The 17,932-nt window shown below is 39.1% G+C and overlaps 1 protein-coding gene across 4 annotated transcripts in view; it reads right to left on the bottom strand.

The window, feature by feature from the left end:
- Window positions 1-17,932, bottom strand: part of vps13a (vacuolar protein sorting 13 homolog A) — a 33,009-nt gene that overhangs the window by 11,133 nt on the left and 3,944 nt on the right. For all 4 annotated transcript variants that reach the window (XM_026321589.1, XM_026321590.1, XM_026321591.1 and 1 more), the window contains exons 11-53: window positions 17,572-17,699; window positions 17,244-17,350; window positions 16,956-17,127; window positions 15,999-16,061; window positions 15,690-15,819; window positions 15,386-15,480; window positions 15,103-15,245; window positions 14,499-14,700; window positions 14,297-14,411; window positions 13,437-13,573; window positions 13,060-13,192; window positions 12,633-12,750; window positions 12,097-12,232; window positions 11,868-11,979; window positions 11,517-11,692; window positions 10,863-11,019; window positions 10,617-10,696; window positions 10,444-10,503; window positions 10,076-10,274; window positions 9,854-9,970; window positions 9,436-9,539; window positions 9,052-9,219; window positions 8,557-8,864; window positions 8,293-8,440; window positions 7,938-8,109; window positions 7,585-7,709; window positions 7,289-7,458; window positions 6,847-7,097; window positions 6,451-6,635; window positions 6,180-6,323; window positions 5,587-5,796; window positions 5,269-5,412; window positions 4,931-5,032; window positions 4,692-4,844; window positions 4,349-4,604; window positions 3,663-3,823; window positions 3,239-3,342; window positions 2,789-3,101; window positions 2,305-2,441; window positions 1,882-2,176; window positions 1,043-1,147; window positions 744-890; window positions 56-187 (exon numbers count right to left, since the gene is read on the bottom strand). In XM_026321589.1, the coding sequence (XP_026177374.1) occupies window positions 56-187; window positions 744-890; window positions 1,043-1,147; window positions 1,882-2,176; window positions 2,305-2,441; window positions 2,789-3,101; window positions 3,239-3,342; window positions 3,663-3,823; window positions 4,349-4,604; window positions 4,692-4,844; window positions 4,931-5,032; window positions 5,269-5,412; window positions 5,587-5,796; window positions 6,180-6,323; window positions 6,451-6,635; window positions 6,847-7,097; window positions 7,289-7,458; window positions 7,585-7,709; window positions 7,938-8,109; window positions 8,293-8,440; window positions 8,557-8,864; window positions 9,052-9,219; window positions 9,436-9,539; window positions 9,854-9,970; window positions 10,076-10,274; window positions 10,444-10,503; window positions 10,617-10,696; window positions 10,863-11,019; window positions 11,517-11,692; window positions 11,868-11,979; window positions 12,097-12,232; window positions 12,633-12,750; window positions 13,060-13,192; window positions 13,437-13,573; window positions 14,297-14,411; window positions 14,499-14,700; window positions 15,103-15,245; window positions 15,386-15,480; window positions 15,690-15,819; window positions 15,999-16,061; window positions 16,956-17,127; window positions 17,244-17,350; window positions 17,572-17,699 (6,614 nt within the window). The remainder of the gene's footprint in view (window positions 1-55; window positions 188-743; window positions 891-1,042; window positions 1,148-1,881; window positions 2,177-2,304; window positions 2,442-2,788; window positions 3,102-3,238; window positions 3,343-3,662; window positions 3,824-4,348; window positions 4,605-4,691; window positions 4,845-4,930; window positions 5,033-5,268; window positions 5,413-5,586; window positions 5,797-6,179; window positions 6,324-6,450; window positions 6,636-6,846; window positions 7,098-7,288; window positions 7,459-7,584; window positions 7,710-7,937; window positions 8,110-8,292; window positions 8,441-8,556; window positions 8,865-9,051; window positions 9,220-9,435; window positions 9,540-9,853; window positions 9,971-10,075; window positions 10,275-10,443; window positions 10,504-10,616; window positions 10,697-10,862; window positions 11,020-11,516; window positions 11,693-11,867; window positions 11,980-12,096; window positions 12,233-12,632; window positions 12,751-13,059; window positions 13,193-13,436; window positions 13,574-14,296; window positions 14,412-14,498; window positions 14,701-15,102; window positions 15,246-15,385; window positions 15,481-15,689; window positions 15,820-15,998; window positions 16,062-16,955; window positions 17,128-17,243; window positions 17,351-17,571; window positions 17,700-17,932) is intronic.

The following is a 17,932-nucleotide window of genomic DNA, read 5'->3' as shown; positions in this document are numbered from 1 at the left end:
AAAAGATTAAATATGCACAAACATTATGACATTATGCCGGTGTGTGTCTATTTACCGAGTTATCCAAACGCAGCAACAGGCAGTTCTCAGGTCGTGTGAAGTCAATGGTCTGAGGAGGCGATAAAGATCCTTGCACTTTGATCTTTAGCTGTTTTGTGTCATTCTCAGGCCAGAAAGGGATTGCTGACTAAATTTAGAATTAAACAAGACATTAGGTTATAGGGATTGCTCTTAATATATTACACAGCAAGTCATTCGGTATTTTAAAATCACAAAAAGATTTGGGCAAATCTTTACAGCATTCTGTACAAGGCTAACTCAGGGGTAGCCAACTCTTGTCCTTGAGGGCCCTGCTTGTTTTCCATGTACCCCAAAACAAGCAGGACAGTGGCACTCAAGGACTAGAGATGGACACTCCTGCTCCAACTTATCACATCACTCATTTAAATAAAGTCTAAATCCATGAATACCCAATATTATATTATCTTCAAATTCCTGTACATCTATCTACTGTAAACCTACAGTATAAACAGTAGCACATCCTGCTGATATGATAATTCTATCACATAACACATCACTCACTGTCATATCTATGGCATTAAAATCATTTGTTGTTGCCATGATGCTGCCCTGGATCTATTCATTATAATTTACCAGGAAAAAACAAAAAACAAAAAACGTGTTCCAAAAATGCATGTATAAAGCAACAGAGATGCAAACACCATTTCTTGTTTGACTCTGACCTGCTCTGGTTTTGCCTCAGTCCAGTTCTCCTGTCCCACCTCACAGATGAAGACGCTCTGCTTGGTTCTGTTGACCAGCATGTAAAAGGGCACAAAGGTTACGACGCGGGTCAGACTGAAGCTGCTTGCATCAATCTTCACACCAACCTGAGGTCAGACAGACACAAATGCAAATGATGATGATCATGTACTTCATCAGTAACAAAAACCTATAAAAGTCATTTCCAATCTCATTCAGGATATTAGGTTGTTCAGATAAAATTAAAAAACAGTAAAAAACATCTGTGGGAAAATCTTACCAAGTAATCTTTGTATCTGCCTTTACATTTCACATCTCCGTAGCTACCAACTGTATCCAGAGAGAAATCATCTGAGAGTTCACTGTCTGAGATCATAAGGCGAACCTGAGAATAAAAAGAATGAAATAACAGGAAGTAGTTATTTTCTGGGTGGTGTATACAAACCTATCTATTCCAGCGGATAAACAAACAATGAACTCAGTCTGGTTTTGATGCCTTTTCTCAGCACATCTGGGTTGATTCCTGACTTAGTAGTGACATGATTAGACTTTATGATTAGATGATTTAAGTGTCAAATTTAACAACTTCCCTCTGCAGCTGATTGTACTAATTCAGAAGGATTTCTTAAATACTAATGCTTTTAATGACCTACACATAGTGGGGAATGTAATTGGGCTTATGACCCTGTTACCTATATATCATCTGAACAAAATCTGAATTGCAGATGGTGGTTCAGAAGTTATGAAATAAACTAGACTTTGAGCTCCTTCCTCGTAAAAAAAAGCAATAAATAAATAAATTTTTTTAAAAAAGCAAAAAATTATTTCCATAAGTGAAAGGCATCAACTTTAGGCACAATATTTCAGTTCATGTTTTTGCCTTGTGTCAGCACTTCAACTTGCACTATATAAAATATCACAGTTGAAGTAGTCCTAAATAAATGTAGTTGTCCAAAAATATAAAATAAACACAAACCTAAATAAGGACACTTTTACTAGTTACATAAAGGGTCATTTGTTTAAGAAAACAACTAAAGAATGAGCAGTTGAAAAACGGCCTGGTTTTAAACATGAACAGGAACAGAAAGCAACTTGAAGAAAAGCATTCCTTCTCCTTACCTTATTGTTTCTCAGGAAGTGCCGAGGCTTGAAGGAGAACAGCAGGGGCATATCGTAGTCCAGGGGGTGTTTACGGTGGATATCATCAGCCTTGTACTGCAGCATCCTGCCTGTCTTATTTACCATCCAATACGGTGAGTGAATAGCAATTACTGTCTGACCCTGGTCATATTTAACATGCACTGCTATGTCCAACTCAGTCCTCTTCCTCTCTGTCCCTTCACCATTGTGCTCATCATCCTCTTGTAGAGACTGGAACACGATGAAGGCGATCTCTTCCTGTTCACTCTGAAGACTGTTTGACAGGGTAGTTCATTGTGATAGGAAATGTTATTGCATAAGATAAAAAAGAATTACTTTACCTCTGTGCTCTGTATATTAAGGATGATGATTTATCTATTTTAAATGAGCCTGAAGTCAGACCTGTACTCGGAAGACCAGTCCTGAGCCAAGTAGTTCAGGAGGCGGAGACTGAGACTTGACTGGTCGATGACTGCAGTGTGAAGCTGGGCAGAATGGCCTGGGTTCAGAGAGGCCTCAGGAGCACAGACTCCACCGTCCTGTTGAGCATCAGGCAGAAACACTGAGAACAACAATGAATCTGAAGTATCAGTTATAAGCATGTTAGTGGCACTATTTCCAAAAAAATACATGACCAGAGAATAGTAAGTACATCAAGTCAGGTCTCGATCATCAGTGTCCTTGAACGAACAAGTTAAGGATGACTGTGATTGAACACCTGCTCTAAAGCAACTCAATTACATACTATTAATAAGTTGTACTAGTTCGTCAACTATTATCTGTGCATTTTGGAAGACAAGACTAAAGTATGATCAATATGTATTTTGCATCAGGCTGAAGCTGATGGCCCTGAAACTACAATTGCCCATCACTTGTTTGGTACTACCTTGAGTTTGTAGGTGATGGGGTAAGGCAGCAGGTTGCGTAGAAGGATGGAAGGCCACAGGTGAAGCACAAAGGGCACATCGAAGTTCTCCCCAACATCTCCTGTGTGTTTGAATGTTACAGCATCCTTTACTGGCACAATGTTGATCATCATCACACCACCCTGGTCTCCACGGCAACGGCAGGTCTGTTGGAGGTGTGTCTCGGGCTGGTGATTGCTGACATCTTCATAACTGAATCCCTGTGAGCATTCAAACTGCTCACCCTGATGTTCAGCATCCACCTCTGTAATTGGCTGAAGTGTCAGCTCAGACCTGATGGGGGCAGCAGAGAGTAGCTGTGAGTAACATTACACATTACAGCGTGTCTGACTGGAGATACAGAAATCAAAAGAAGACCAAAAGGGAGTGTATGATGTTGTGTATGGGCTTGTTTAGGTGTTTGTACCTACCTATATGAGTCCAGAGGCACACAGAACTCTTCGCTAGGGAGAGCTGTACCCAGATATGTTGATCCTTCAAAAACTTTGAACGGTATCGAGAAATGATTGATGATCTGCATGAACAGAGACAAAAATATGACTTGTTATTTTGATCTATAAACTTATTCTATTTTAATATATAAAGAAATACATTTGGATTTATTATTAGACATTTTAAAACAAATTAAATTTCTTTATGTAATTTTGGTATAAAAAATTAATGTTGGCTAAAGGCTGAGCTGAAGATCAATGTACCTGTAAGGAACAGTATGAGTTGCATGATGAAAATCACTCTAAAAGATTTGTCTTTTGTACAATCATGGACAGTTTAACCAGGTGGAATAAACAGAATAATGAAAATGACTGGGCATGTGTAAGATGATCACTGCTGTACCTGGAAAGGGGAGCGGATCTTGATGTATTTGCTTCCCTCAACGGAGGAGATCTGACAGACCAGGAAACGTGTCACTCCTGAATCTTTGTGCATAACACTGTACATTCCCCTGCCCACCTTGATCAGGGGGATCACACTAGCTGGGGTGTGACCCGCAGGAGCTGAAAAGAAGCAAGGGAAAAAGAAAAAAAAAAAAAATCTGGAAAGTGAAAGTCTGGAAATAAAAATGAATGAATGTTTATTGCATTTAAAGCAGGAATGTTGGAAATCAGTCTGCATTTATCTGTGTATTAGTGATTATAATGTTGCCCATAGCTTCTCCCCTGCCTGCAGACATCTGAAGCCAGTAGGACACATACTGTGATAGACCTGGACCCTCTGATCTGCTGTGCTGTGCCATATCAACATACAGGTGAAATAAAAACCCACACCATCAACCTCTGGCTGCAGATCTGTGGTGCAGTGCGTTCTGACTGTGCATCATCCTACATCAATGTGATTTTCCAAACGTTCCAAACGAGCTCTTGATATGTTGAGTGCCACAGCTATTACAGAGCTCACACAGTTAGTCACGCCACTGTGAGTTTGTCACTGTGCTTGTGTGGTTCTAAGACCCCATGTGTTTCAATTGACTGAAATTAATTGCCCTTTCTATATATGCAGTATAATTGTGTATGAAGTCTTACTCGGCTGTATGTAGTAGTCCTTCCCACTCAAAGAGGTCATGGCTGAGAACTGGTCAGAGTCTGTCGTGGAGTAGTCCATCCTGAGGGTTTCTCCATCCTGAAGCTTCACAGTGCGATTGGAGCTCTGCTGGCCAATGGGACAGAACATCTCACTGTGACGGACAGACACAGGCAAGCCCAGGCGGTTTTTCAACACAAATGGAGCTTCATCCTTCTGGAAACACTCAGCTGTCTGTTTGGTAGCCTCTGCGAATGCCTGGGGAAAGACAAGAAAATGAGCAATATACATGACTGCCCATCATGATTACACTTCCCGCTAAAGTTAATAATACCCTTCTCTTACCGTGCCCAGGTTGCTCAGCATGGCCAGTCCACATTTGGAGAGGGTGATGTTGAGCTGGTCTTTACTGCTGATGTTGATGACCGTTATATACTCTGGAATTAGATAATCCACTTCATCTGCCACTAATGAGTACTTTCTTTGCTTCTTCTTCATCTGGTTATAGAAAAATAAAAAGAATAATAAACTGTGTGAACATGTGTGTGAAAATATTAACATTACACGGGTGTGTATTTCAGTACCTTCAGTTCCAGCTTCCATGGTCTGAAACCATCTCCTGTATTATCTTCTAAGGGCTCCAGCAGCGGCTCCCATACTCCCATAACTTCATTGTAATAGTGAACCTAAAAGTAAAACACAATACACAAGAAAACATCAGTAAACCTTAACAGCTAAACATGTGGGAGATTATTATCAATAAATCTGTGTAAAGTATATAAATATATAATTCTATGGAATGTATGCATTGCTCATATTTTAATACACAAGCCAATAAAAAAATAGCAAACAAATGCAACACTAAAACACTGTTGCTTTACAGTGGAAGGAAATTTTAAAACTAGGATAATGATTAAGTTACCTCCAGATTGAGCGCGCTGTGTAGGTTAATGAGTGTTGACCAGTTTGTGACATCTCCTTGGAAAGAGGATTTGGCCAGAAGCATGGGGACAGTACGATGTCCCACACCAGCCTCCAGAGTCAGACAGATTGATTTGATGCTCACCTGCAGGGATGGATAGCCAATAAAATGATATTATTCTCATGTATCACACTGGAATATATTTTATTCACTGTATAGAAAAAAATACCAATACAATGAGATCAATGGTTTAGGATACAAAAGAGACCCAAGGTAATTAATCAAGTAAATAAATAAATAAACAATGTCACTAAATACCTGCAACGACTCTCCCTGTGGTATCAGTGGGGTTAGTGATCTTGTGTCTTCGTCCCCCTCTTCCTCTAGGAACCAGAATTTGAGGTCCTTCCAGTAGCGTTTCTCCCATAGGTCCACAGGGACAGGGCTTTCTAGCTCCTCAGGGGTTTCCGCTGTGGGAGTCAGTGCCGACTGGATGGTGATCACTGTGTTGATGATGATTGGAGATACCTGGGCAGAGAGAACAAAGATACCTTTTAAAGTCAAGTCATGCAACCTTGTCCATTGACACTACATGCCCTAAAATTTGTAGCCTGACTATAAAACTCATATGGAATGGTGTATTTTCTTGTAATTATTAAATATGTCATTCTGAAAATCTCGTCATTAAACAATATTAATCATCATGTTTGTACATTACATGGTGTAACCACAGATAGTAACTGACTGTCTATCTTTAATTTAATGGACGCCTAGGAGACATGTTGACCCCATTAAGGACGAGGTCCACTTATGAGGAAAAGCTTTTAACATCGTCATTTGCAGGAAAGACACTGCATTGATTTTATTCCTCAACTCAGAATGAATAACAATAACAGCAATAACTACTTCACCTTCAGTGTGAGAGTGTTGATGGAGACCTCCATAGCTTGAGGGGAGTTTTGAGCCTGAGTACTCTGGAAGAACACCTGACATGGCTGTAGCACTGTGGTCACATTGTTTTTCCTCTTCTCTCTCAAAAAGGGACACGCCACTACCTACAGTAACAACCATAAACAAAACAAACTTTTTTTGATATTGATTATTGTTACATGCAAGATGAGATTAGCCCTTAAAAAAGATAGATCAGCATTTTAAAGGATAGATTTCAATGATGACACAAACCTTGAGGTCATTGATAACAGCAGTCATCTGTGATCCCTCTGCACCACTTTTCATCACTAGCTCACATTGCGTGGTCATCACCAGGGCTGGGGCGTCAGCACGTGTCAGGTCAGCCACAAACACAACCTCAGGATTACGCACCACAACATTCATCTCTGTCTTTGACACCACAGGTGGAGCTACAGCTGACAGTGGTACAAGTATGAAGGAAAAACATTGGGATAAAATTAATTTAATTAATCAAATCACATTACAATTCATATAATGTTCATTATAATGGACATAAATTTAACTTTTAAACTTGTGTTTGACAAAGATAACATAGTTTTATTTTCCTGAATAGAAAAACACTAGAATGTGTTTCTAACTAAATTAAAACTGACACAGTTGACTCACTGGACTCTTTAGATGTGATGGAGGAGTTGATGTTCTTTTTATCTCCAGTACTGCTCTTGGATTGTGGCACTTGAGCAAAACCCCCCTGCATGGCCTTGAGAAAGATATCTGCCACTGTGAGCAGGAACTCCATGCTGGCGCACAGGTACACATCCTGCACCACGGTGTCCAAGATGGTGCCATCACGGCCCTGACGGTAGTTCACCTCCACCATCGTGTTCTGTTCAGCACCCGGACGCATTGCCATCATCCTGGGAGAGTACATAATACAGAGGAGTGAAGAATAAGTGGCAATCACAATATAATTACTGTCTGTTACTGATTAGAACTGGTATTATAGAGCAATGACAGTATATGAAGAGGGAGGCTAAATTTAAACAAGTCTGCTGCCAGTCATGGACCAGGGCTTTGTTAACTGTAGAGTGAGGTGTTGCTCATGTACCTTGGAGTGACCATTTTTATTCTGGGTCTCTTGTCATCTAGAAGACAGGCAGCGAGTCGGACTGAAGCCTTCATGGAGTTGTCAGAAAACATCTGGACAGAGGTGGAGATGGTGCCCAGAGTAAACTCTGCCAGCTTTAGCTGCTCATCATGTGAGTCCAACAGCTGTATCTATAGAATAATAGAAACAGCCAGTTTAAGAAACATAGGTTTTGTGAAACAAATATGGCTAGGATAATTTTGTACTATATAATCATCACTTGACATACTATGTATGTAAATAAATGTTTGCATTACCTCATTCACATTAGGGCTATACAGAACCACTGTCATGGAGTCAAACTTAAAGTCTAATTTGAGTGTGGTCTTCAGTTTGATGCTTTTCTGAGTCTCCACAACAGCAGCTGTCACCACTGTGTTACCTACAATGAAGTTAGGTTTCAAATGCTTTAGGTATCCACAATGATTCACTTTCATTCAATGCAACAAATTTTCAGACTTCATAATCTTTGCAAGTTTTTCATGATTCTGATCTGTCTTGACTAGTGGACTGGTAATAACTGATTAATCTGTCCATTAGGATCTTATGTCATACATGTAATTCCTACCATTGCTATTCATCACAAACAAGCAGAAATCCAAGTCCTTACTGCTAGCTGGTCCTGTGGTTCCAGAGCCCTGGGACTCTTTAATCGATGCAGAGTCAGAGGAGGGTTCAGTGGTGGATGAAGTAACTGGAAGTGGAGCAGTATCAGACTTCTCTGAGAGATTCTCACTTAGAGTCCGCAGGACTACTGTCATGTCATCCTGGCTGAGGATCAGCTGTTAGAAGGAAATAGAGAATATTATAAATCTATACTTATGAAAACACTTTTTAAAATGTATATTCTCAATGTAACCTATAACTAACAGTCTATTACTAAAACATCATGTTTATCAACCAATCTGCAGGTTTGTAGTAATTCACTCTATTAGTTCTCATGCTTCTAATATGGCACTACTTACACTCATAGGCTTTAGATGAGCAGTGATCCCTATGTCAGGTATGCTATGGTACCAGTTGGATGATAGATTTCTCTGGATTTCCAAATCCAGGCTCACTGGCTTCAGCAGTTCGATCTCTCCTTGAAAACCTCCATTTATATATGAGGTCCTGGAACCAGCAACAACGCAACAGTCATTGCAGAATTAGAGATACAATATCAGATTACTAGAAAACCAAATCAACTGCACTAGCATGAAATCATTCAACAGTGATTGGACTCTGACCTGTACATTTTGAGGTCAGTCAGTTTCACAGTCATTATATCCACAACAGGTGGGATCTTAGCATCACTTTTAAAAGGCTGCTTGGCAAAACGATTTTTGACAGAAAGCAGACCAAGGTCAGCTACAATGACATTTGAGGAGGAGGAGGACTGGGGGAGGAAGATGACAGGTGCATTAAAGTGGACGTTCAGAGCAATTCGAGTGCTTCGCTCTGCCAGCTCCTTCACACCAGACGCTGCCTTTTCTGCAGCCTGGACGGTCACCTCAGCCAGGGCCTCCTTGGCCTCCTGGAAATTATTGATGAATGCCTGAGGAAGAAAAAATGGTATACAGTAGGTGATTTTGTAAGTGAAGTAGCAAGTACTTCATGTACTCCTGATTTTATCATTACCGTACAAACAAAATTGTAACAACATGATTATACCTTCTAGGTGAGCTAAATTGTCCCAGGTAATGTCTTAAAAGCTGGATTACGTTTGGATATTTGATTCTTACCAGTATGGAGGACACAAACTTGTTGAGGAAGACGACCTGGATACATCCCACAGTCAGCATGACAGATGTGTCAACTTCAGACATGTCCAGATAGGCGTCTCCTTCTGTTGCATCAGTATAGTTTACCATGCGGAAGGCAAACACTTCCTTATCTGCTATAGACACAGCCTAAGGAAATAAGATGATACAGAAGAGATAAAAGGAACAGAGCTATTAAGGGAAATTAATCAAAACCTTTCTTTAACATGCTCAACATTTAGGAATAACTAAAGAACGTTAAACACAGAGAAACAAAATATAAATACAGTCTTTAGGCCAAAGAATACTACAGAACAAGTATACAGCAAACACCAGTGCTATGCATAGACTGCTTGCTGTTTGTACCTTCTTGTATAAGGCATCTTTGTCACAGTCTAGGATCACAATGTTCTTCAGGTTGGCAAGAACCTCCATTTCCTTCTTCCTCATCAGAACCTCAGAAACCAGACCTGAATGGAGGAGAAAGTGAGACTGAAATTATTTTATATCATTTCCCACTTCCCACAATCCCGTGCATGGAGGAACAAATCACAAAGGCAGCATCATAAAACCATTGTAAGAACAAAAACAAACAAACAAACAAAAAAAAACAAACACTGTAAATACAAAAATGTAATTGTCAGCAAGCAACTATCAGTTGGACATGTAACACCATTTATGGCTGATGAAATAATGACAACTCAGCCAATATTCACAAATAATGAGCAAGTGAATTTAAAATGTAATTGGTTTTGGAGCACCAAAGGCCACAGCACCTCCATACCTTCAATACTAATCTCAGAGACATGGGCTTTCTGTCCTCGAATGAAAACCTTCAGAGAGCGGAGATCAGCTCTGATATGAAGATTCACCACATCTGAAAACTTTGACCTCTTTGAACCTTTGCAAGGTGACAAGAAAGAAATAAGTAATTAAATGCAAATAGTTATGGTGAACAGAAAGGAATAACAGACTTAAAATATGAAACTCTGATTAGCATTTTTACGTTTTTTCTTGGCTACAGTAGCTTCCTCTTTCTTCTCTTCCTCCCTTTCCGCCTCTGCCTCATCTTCCTCAGGGATGGTGGGAAGCTCCTCCTGCCCTCCCTCCTTCTTAGTGGATGGAGGAAGCAGGTTATTGAGGAAGTTCATGGTATTGAGAAGAGCCTCCGTGTGAAGATGAACATCCAGGGATGAGAAAGTCACCTGATGTTAAACACACCGTTAAACAGACAGACCTGTCAAGATATATACGGCTTTTAAAAAGTAACTACCATTAGATAGTTGAAAGATGTAACTATTCAAACACAGCAGGGAAAAAAAACACATTAAAGCATCTAAATTTCAATTACTAGTTGTCTAAGATTTCTCTGACCTTGATGAGCTGTTCTGTATTGTTGTGTTGAGACTTGAACTCAGGACCATTTTTATCAGCCTAGAAAAGAGATGGCAATCCTCAAGACAAGGCTTTTTAACCACCTTTTGGAAAACAATAACTGTAAATAATTAAATCTGTGATTCTCTTTCAATATATGGTGTCACACGCACTTTGATATACTCCAGAGTGAGCAGGTCGACCTCTGTGTTGTCTAGAGTGGTGATCAGCTGAACCTGCTTGTCTTCAGAATCTACACAAGGAAGAAACAAAGAATACAAGGCAAATAAAAACCTGACTGATTATTTCACAAATGATTATTGGAATATATCTGTAATTATCAAATTATTTGCCAAAATGTGAATTAGGAAGAAATTCTCCTGAAATGAGGTGACACAGTCCTACAAACATCTACTGACCCATGTATTCAGGACACTTGAGGCAGATCTCTCGAAGGTATGTGTTTGATGTCATGTCAAAAGTACGCAGTTTCAGTTCAGTGCCCAGACCTTCTATGTCCAAGTGGAGTACAGTGACCTCCTTACCCTGAGACAGGCGGCACAACTGAACAGAAAACTAGATAAGGAAACCATAGAGAAAGATGACAAACCGAGGGACAAAGGAAAAGTATATTAGAATCATGGAAATGAGAGAAACAAGGTAACAGAAGTAGAATTAAGAGGAGTATAAAAGAATAAGGAAGGAATATGTAACAATAGAGGTGTACAAGGAATGTTAGAAGTCAAAAAGACTCCTGGACAGATAATTTTTTTATTACTGTTGGTTTACTAAAAGCATGCTTTCAAATGTGCTGTACATATAGTTACTGTACAAAACAAACTAAAAAAAGTGGCCTGAGCTCATTATTCTAATCTGCATTTGGCTAGTGTGGGAGTTTAAAAGATAAAAAAGGAAAATTAGTAAATGTTTAAGCAACAAAACACCCAATCCCAAAAACATACTATATCCGATGTTGACCATCAATAATCATCACAACTAGGGACAAGGTAAAACATAGTAAAGAAATAAGACTAGGTTTGTCACCTAGTTCACAAAGCAAAATCTCTCTGTACCTCACTGATTTCAAACTTCATTATGAAGTCAGTCATGTTCTTCTGAGGGTCTTCTTTGCCTAGACTTTTTATTTTGTGTAGGTCTGCATAGCGCAGTGGCATGGGATTGTCTGGGAAGAATGGTCGATCACCAATGGGAGAGCTGGGAGCATCATAGAACAAATCTTCCTCAGATCCTGACAAGTCACAAAACAAAAACACACATAATAATCTATCTGTCATAACGCAGGTTCACAAAGAGAGAGGTATTATTATAAGGTATTTTGTGGAATGGTTATGTGTGTGTGGTGGTGCAAGAGGTGCAGAGCAAGAAGAACATGAGACTGTGCAACGTGAACGTCTGTGTCTCACCAAAAGAGGTAACGCTGATGGTCTCACATGACTCAAAAATCAGAGAGGAGCGCTGGTCAGCTAAGGTCAGAGGTCTTCTGGGAGTGAGCTGGGGGGTGAACGACTGCCTTGGCTGAGGAGATAATAAAACCAAAATATGAACCATACCAGCAAAAACAAAAAAATATTCCACTCATTTTATTCAACTCTAATAGCCACCTTCAGGGCTGTGTTGCTCCTGTTACAGTACCTTTGGAGTGGTATTGCTACGCGCAGCAGGTTTGCTCTCAGGAAGTGGGATGCTTTCTATCAGCTCCAGAACACTTCGAAGTTTATTATCAGAAATACGAAGAGACAGCAGAGGAAGCTCTCCAGACATCTTATACCTGGACCACATACACAAATATGGAAAACCAAGACACACACACGCACACAAACCTATAGTCTGCCTAACATCCTTAATAGTGATCCAAGATTGAATTAACTAGAGAAGAAGAAAATTAGGTGGTCACTGGGTTTTTAAACTCAGCTGCAGAGATGTAAAACTGACTGTCATATGTATCAAAATGTTTTTGTTGTGTGTGTGGTCTGTCTGTATTTTAAAAGATTCAGTTTTTCCAATAGAGCTGGCTAAATTAAAATGATGTCAATCTCAAAATGATGATTATAGTTTGTGAAGGACTGATGTGAATAATATTTCAATGCAGCCAAAAAAAAGAAACGTTGCACCTTATTTGATAAAAACTTTTTGGATATATAAGAAAAAAAAAAAAACTACACACATACTTTGCCATGCGGGAGTCTGTCACAACCATGGCCCTGCTGAACTCCACTTTTAGATCCACTGGCTCTAGGATGTGGAGCGGTGACTGTTTCTGCTTACGGGCCTTTTTCCAGTCACCATCTATCACACACACACAATAATTTACATTTACATTATTCCACACATACATGAAGTATGTTCTTGATGGAGGAATGTATATGCATAACTTCTTTTCTTTGATGCCAAGGTTATTTAATTAGTTTTCTCTGGATAAATTTTATTCTACTGTAAAACATATCAACCATTTCCACAAAGTCTGAGTTTTTTGATTGGCCACTTGAAAAAACTCTCAACTCATGTGTGACTCCTCAGTTTGTACACAGTGATAGGTAAGAACCTTTAACACGTGACAGCTGCATGTGTGTGCAAGTTCTTGTATGTGTACATTACCTGGTTTGCTATACAGGAACTGCAGGTTACTAAGTTGTATGTCAAAGCTGTCGTACGCTCTGGACATGATGGCTTCAATATTGCTGGAGCTCGCTGACAGCTGAGGCAGATGTTTCCTGCTTTGACTAGACATCTGAAAAGACGGTTTTTTGTTTTTTAATTGGGGAAAAACAAACAACAGACAAACAAACAAATAACTATAACTCTGAGACTGTCATTTGAAGCCAGTACAAAAATTCAAAAGGATCTTTTCTTGACAGATTCCTTTTCAGTGTATTGTTGGGAAAATGTAATTTACTTTTACTCTATGCTCAAAAATCAGTTTTGACAATTTTTGTGTACATTTTGGGAAAGTGTTACGCTTCACATTTTCTAACCTTGAAATGTCCCAGATCCAAAAGTACGATGTTCTGAGTGCCATTATAAAAGCCAGTCTGTGGAATGATGACGTAGGAGGCCATGAGGTTCACCTTCAGGTCAAGAACTTTCTGTGTTTCGATCACATACATCAGACCTTAAAAAAAAAAAAAAAAAAAAAAAAAAAAAAAAAATCATTAACTTACTATTTGTAGCCACATCAAGGTACGAGAAGAGAAAAAAGACTAAACTCAGCTATGGGATCAAAAACAGTAAACCTTAATGAAACTAAAATCATCACTTATTACAGCTTCTACCATAGTTACAATAAGCTTATTGTTGATTAATTATACTTTCAACGTTACACATATTTGCAGTGTTTTAGAAAGAAGAGCACATTTGTACAATTTGTACATTTCATACTTTGATGATGATAATGACAAATTGTACTTTCTTATATATTCATCCTTCTAATTTAGCTACTGGTTATTTTAAATTGATGAAGTCTGCATCATGTGGTAATTTGATCATTTTATATTTAATGTGGGTCTGATAAGTTCTAAGTTCTTACAAATGCTTCCTTGAATTACACCATGATATGTTTAAATAATCTCCTAGATCCTATAATCATGCTATTGAGCCTGAGGCTCTAGCAAACAATCTCAGGAAACAAGCTGAGAAAGAAAATGAAACAGGGACACTACAATCAAAGTGACTGAGATGTGCAGGCGGTGGGTATGACTGTGCAAAGATGAAAATAACCCAGTGAAGGCAAGGCAAGGACTGAGGAATGTAAACATTTGCCCATCAGAGAGTTGAGACAAGGCTGGAAATCAAACCTGACAGACAACAGATGTTTTCATGAGTATGTGCAACTGACCAGTGGCTGTGCGATCTCTAAACTGCTCCAGTTTCATCAGGGTTGCGTTGGTGAGCTCATCCAGCTGCAGGTCATCAGGAGGCATGAAAAACGCTGACATGCTGTTCACTGTTGCCTGCACAGACACACAAACGAAGAACATACTTTATATGCACTCTGTTTTTCCACGCTCATACTGTACACGCACACAGACACAACTTACAGCATCATAGATGATTTCCAGAGGTTGTGATTCCACATGAAGCCGCTGGTTTGCGCTCTCATCCAGTGGATTGGTTTCAAACAGGACGCAAAGCAGTGGGGTCCCTGCCCCTGTGGCTGCCTTTCTTGATGAAAGGAGGCTTGGTGCAGGCATGTTACTGGCCAGGCCAGTGACCTCAAACAAACTAAGCTGGGCTGTGAGTCTGAAGGAAAGACACTCCCATTACTGGGTTTTCAGGAGTATACCTTATACTGTACGTATTGTCATTATTTTGTCAAATATCCATCCAGCTAAACAAATAGAAGATTAGCTGCAAGGTTGGTACTGTTTAATATATTCTGCAGTCAGACAGGTGACAACAAAAATTCCTTCCAGGGGTTAAGCATTAATAAGGAGTTGTTTTTTTTGGTTTGGTTTTTTTTTTTTTTTTTTTTTTAAAGTCAAACCTCAAGTTACCTCAACTGGCTCTACCAGTATTTTTTAAATACTTTATTCATTTCATGATCAATTTTCAATTACATTCAAAGACTAAATGTTTTGCTTTAAAGATATAGTGCTAAAACATTTAAAGTCATGGTAAAAAAAAAAAATGTAAAAAACAAACTTGATGGCTTGTGCTCCAGGTCTTTGTGTGAGTGTGGACTTGAGCTCTCCCACAGTCAGCTTGATAATCTCATTTTTGTCCCTTTTGTCTTTGATTGATACAGACAACCTCTCCATGTGGAAATTCACCTTCATGTCCTCAAACTAAAAAAAGGACAAGACAGTACATAATTAAAGTATCTAATACAGTATTCACACTTTGATCATAATAGTATTTGGCTGGAGAGCCAAAGTGAATGTTATTATTAGTTGAGAGGTGGGTGCAAGTAAGAGAAATGACTCACATTCTTTGGCAGGTTGGGATTTGCGGCAGTCTCACTGTATCCAATGGCAGTGTAAAGTTTGGCTTTCTCTGCAGGGGTTAACAGCTCGTCAAAAGCTGAGTCAGACAGAAAGGGTGAGAGGGAATAAATGGAGTAGAAAGAATATGAGGATTAAGAAAGCAGCAGCTCCCACCATGGACTGTTATATCCATAAAATAAACTGATGCACTTTGCCTTGTTCATGTTTGCAACACGGAAATAGTTTGTTTTACCTGCACGTCTGTTTTTTTTTTCTTAATCCTGGAATTTATTTTGTACATCCTACCTCCAGTCTTGACCTCTTTATTTGGTGTCGCCTCTCCTCCCCAGTTCCACATCCAGCTGAACCAACCCTGAGACTCCTCCTCCTCCATCTTTAGCCCTGGGCGGTAAATACGCAGGCCTGCCTTGCTCACCTGAAAAAGACAAACAAAAAAACAAAACAAAACAAATATTTTATTTAGGGTATATAAGAATTTTAAGAACGTTAACTGAACAAAATTCACCACAACTGTTACAGTTTGACACAAAAGACACTCATATAAAGCAAGTATTCCAGTAAGGATGTCCACTATAGGTGAGATACAGAGCTTACCTCCACTTCAGCCTGCTGTCTGGCCAGGGTGATGTTGAAAATATCCAAGGTTTTCTCAGGCCCCTAAGAACAGAGGGTCAAGACAAACTGATTAGAGCTTTTAGCAACTACATGCTTTTCCTTGTAGGAACCTATGAATTACTAAATGTATTCTAAATAATTACATCTCAAAAATACTTTAATGGCTTCTTTGAAATACAACACCCATCTCAATCCCTAAGGTTTAACCCTGGAAACCTGCTTAAGTACTTATGGCCAGAGCAAAATAAAAATGCAGCATTGAAAATATTTTGAGAAGGTAATATCTTTATAATCACTAATGACATATCTTATTTCCCTTACATTTCAAATAGCAATGAAATATGGTCAGGCAAGCATTCGCCAGCACACAATCAAGCAGAAACAACCTGCATTAGCAGTAAAGCTCCACCAGAAATATAATTTATAAATATAGGCAAAGGGTACCAAGAAAATATGTAACATTAAAGACAGGTTGGCAAAAGGTGTGATATTTGCTCAAAACCGAAATAGAAAATATTATTAACTCACATCGTCTACCAGCTCCTCCTCTTTCCTCTCTATTTTCTCTGGCCTTTGCACTCACACATCTTCATTTTAATTTTATTAAATTCAAATGAACCTTACTGTCATGAGAGATAAAGGACCTGTTTGAGCATTTCCAAACAAGATACTAAAATACACTAAGATGAACTGAAGTTTGGTAAAGAAATAAACAGAATTCTAGATAATGTGGCTATATGTAGCAAATAAATAATTTTATATTTTTGTCAATCAATGTGCAACAATAATACAATATCCCATCTTCAAATTGCAAGATTGAAAGGTTACTTTTCCCTGCCATATTTCTTTTCACACTGCAACTCTTCTGTCGAGCCTTCCTACCTCTTTCCCCATCCCCTGTTCAGCTTAGCTCAGGTACGCTCAGCCCTCTCCTACCTCTAGCTGTTTGAGCAGATCCTCACTGGGCTTCTTGCTGGTGATCTTTGTCTTGTAGAGCTCTCTGTAGCACTTCACCATCCACCGGTGCTGCCGAATGTGCTTCCATGACCACATGTGGAGACGTGGCTTCACATCCACCTCAAGAATGCTTGTGATTATATACTTCCACCTGCAATACAGGAGCATGCAAGCAAATACTCAATTCTGCAATCTGTAATATAAAGGTGGAAAAATATTCATTAAATATTCAGAAATCAAATTAAAACTGTAGAAGTATTTTCTGACCATATGCGAGGATTCTCCTGAACAGAGACCCTGGGTCTGAACTTCCTGTATGGCAAATTCCGGGACATCATGTCCACTGAGCCCAGCAGCTCCAAGATGCTAATGTACTGGAAAGAGAGGAAGTCAGCAATTAGACAGTGCCACAGAGCACTTACAGAAGTGCTTGTATCATCACTGAACAGCTCCTCCTTTAACTCTTTCTTAAATATGATTTCAATACATCTCACATTGTTAAACTTGTTTAACTTCTCTTAGTTTCTGTTCTCATAAAAACTGTTTTAATCAGACTTTTATATAGATAAGTTCATACACAACAACACACACCTACCTGGGGTCTATTGAGTTCTATGGCTACCTCACTGAGATTGACCATCAGGTCCACTTTAGGAGACGAGAAGTCCACATCTGACCTGGGATTCATCCGCAGTTTAGCGTCCGCTGATATGGGTCGGAAAACTATGAAGCATCAACAAGAAAAGGATTGTTTAAAAACCTGCAAAATGAGGCATGATGATGTTCTGTGACTGTCTGGGTTGTACATGTTTTTACACTTGTAAGAGCCAAACAATGGGTCTATATTTTGGTGCAACATGAAAAGTATGAATATGTTTTTCTTTAGCAAGGTAAGCCCTTTAAAAATGTGTGAGCTTTTATGAAAAATGTAATGTAAAACTAAATCTGTTGAGATG

The sequence above is a fragment of the Mastacembelus armatus genome, chromosome 9, assembly GCF_900324485.2.
Source record: "Mastacembelus armatus chromosome 9, fMasArm1.2, whole genome shotgun sequence".
In the NCBI taxonomy this organism is placed as follows: Eukaryota; Metazoa; Chordata; class Actinopteri; order Synbranchiformes; family Mastacembelidae; genus Mastacembelus; species Mastacembelus armatus.
The sequence above is the reverse complement of the archived record's forward strand: the minus strand, read 5'-3'. Positions and strand labels throughout refer to the sequence as shown.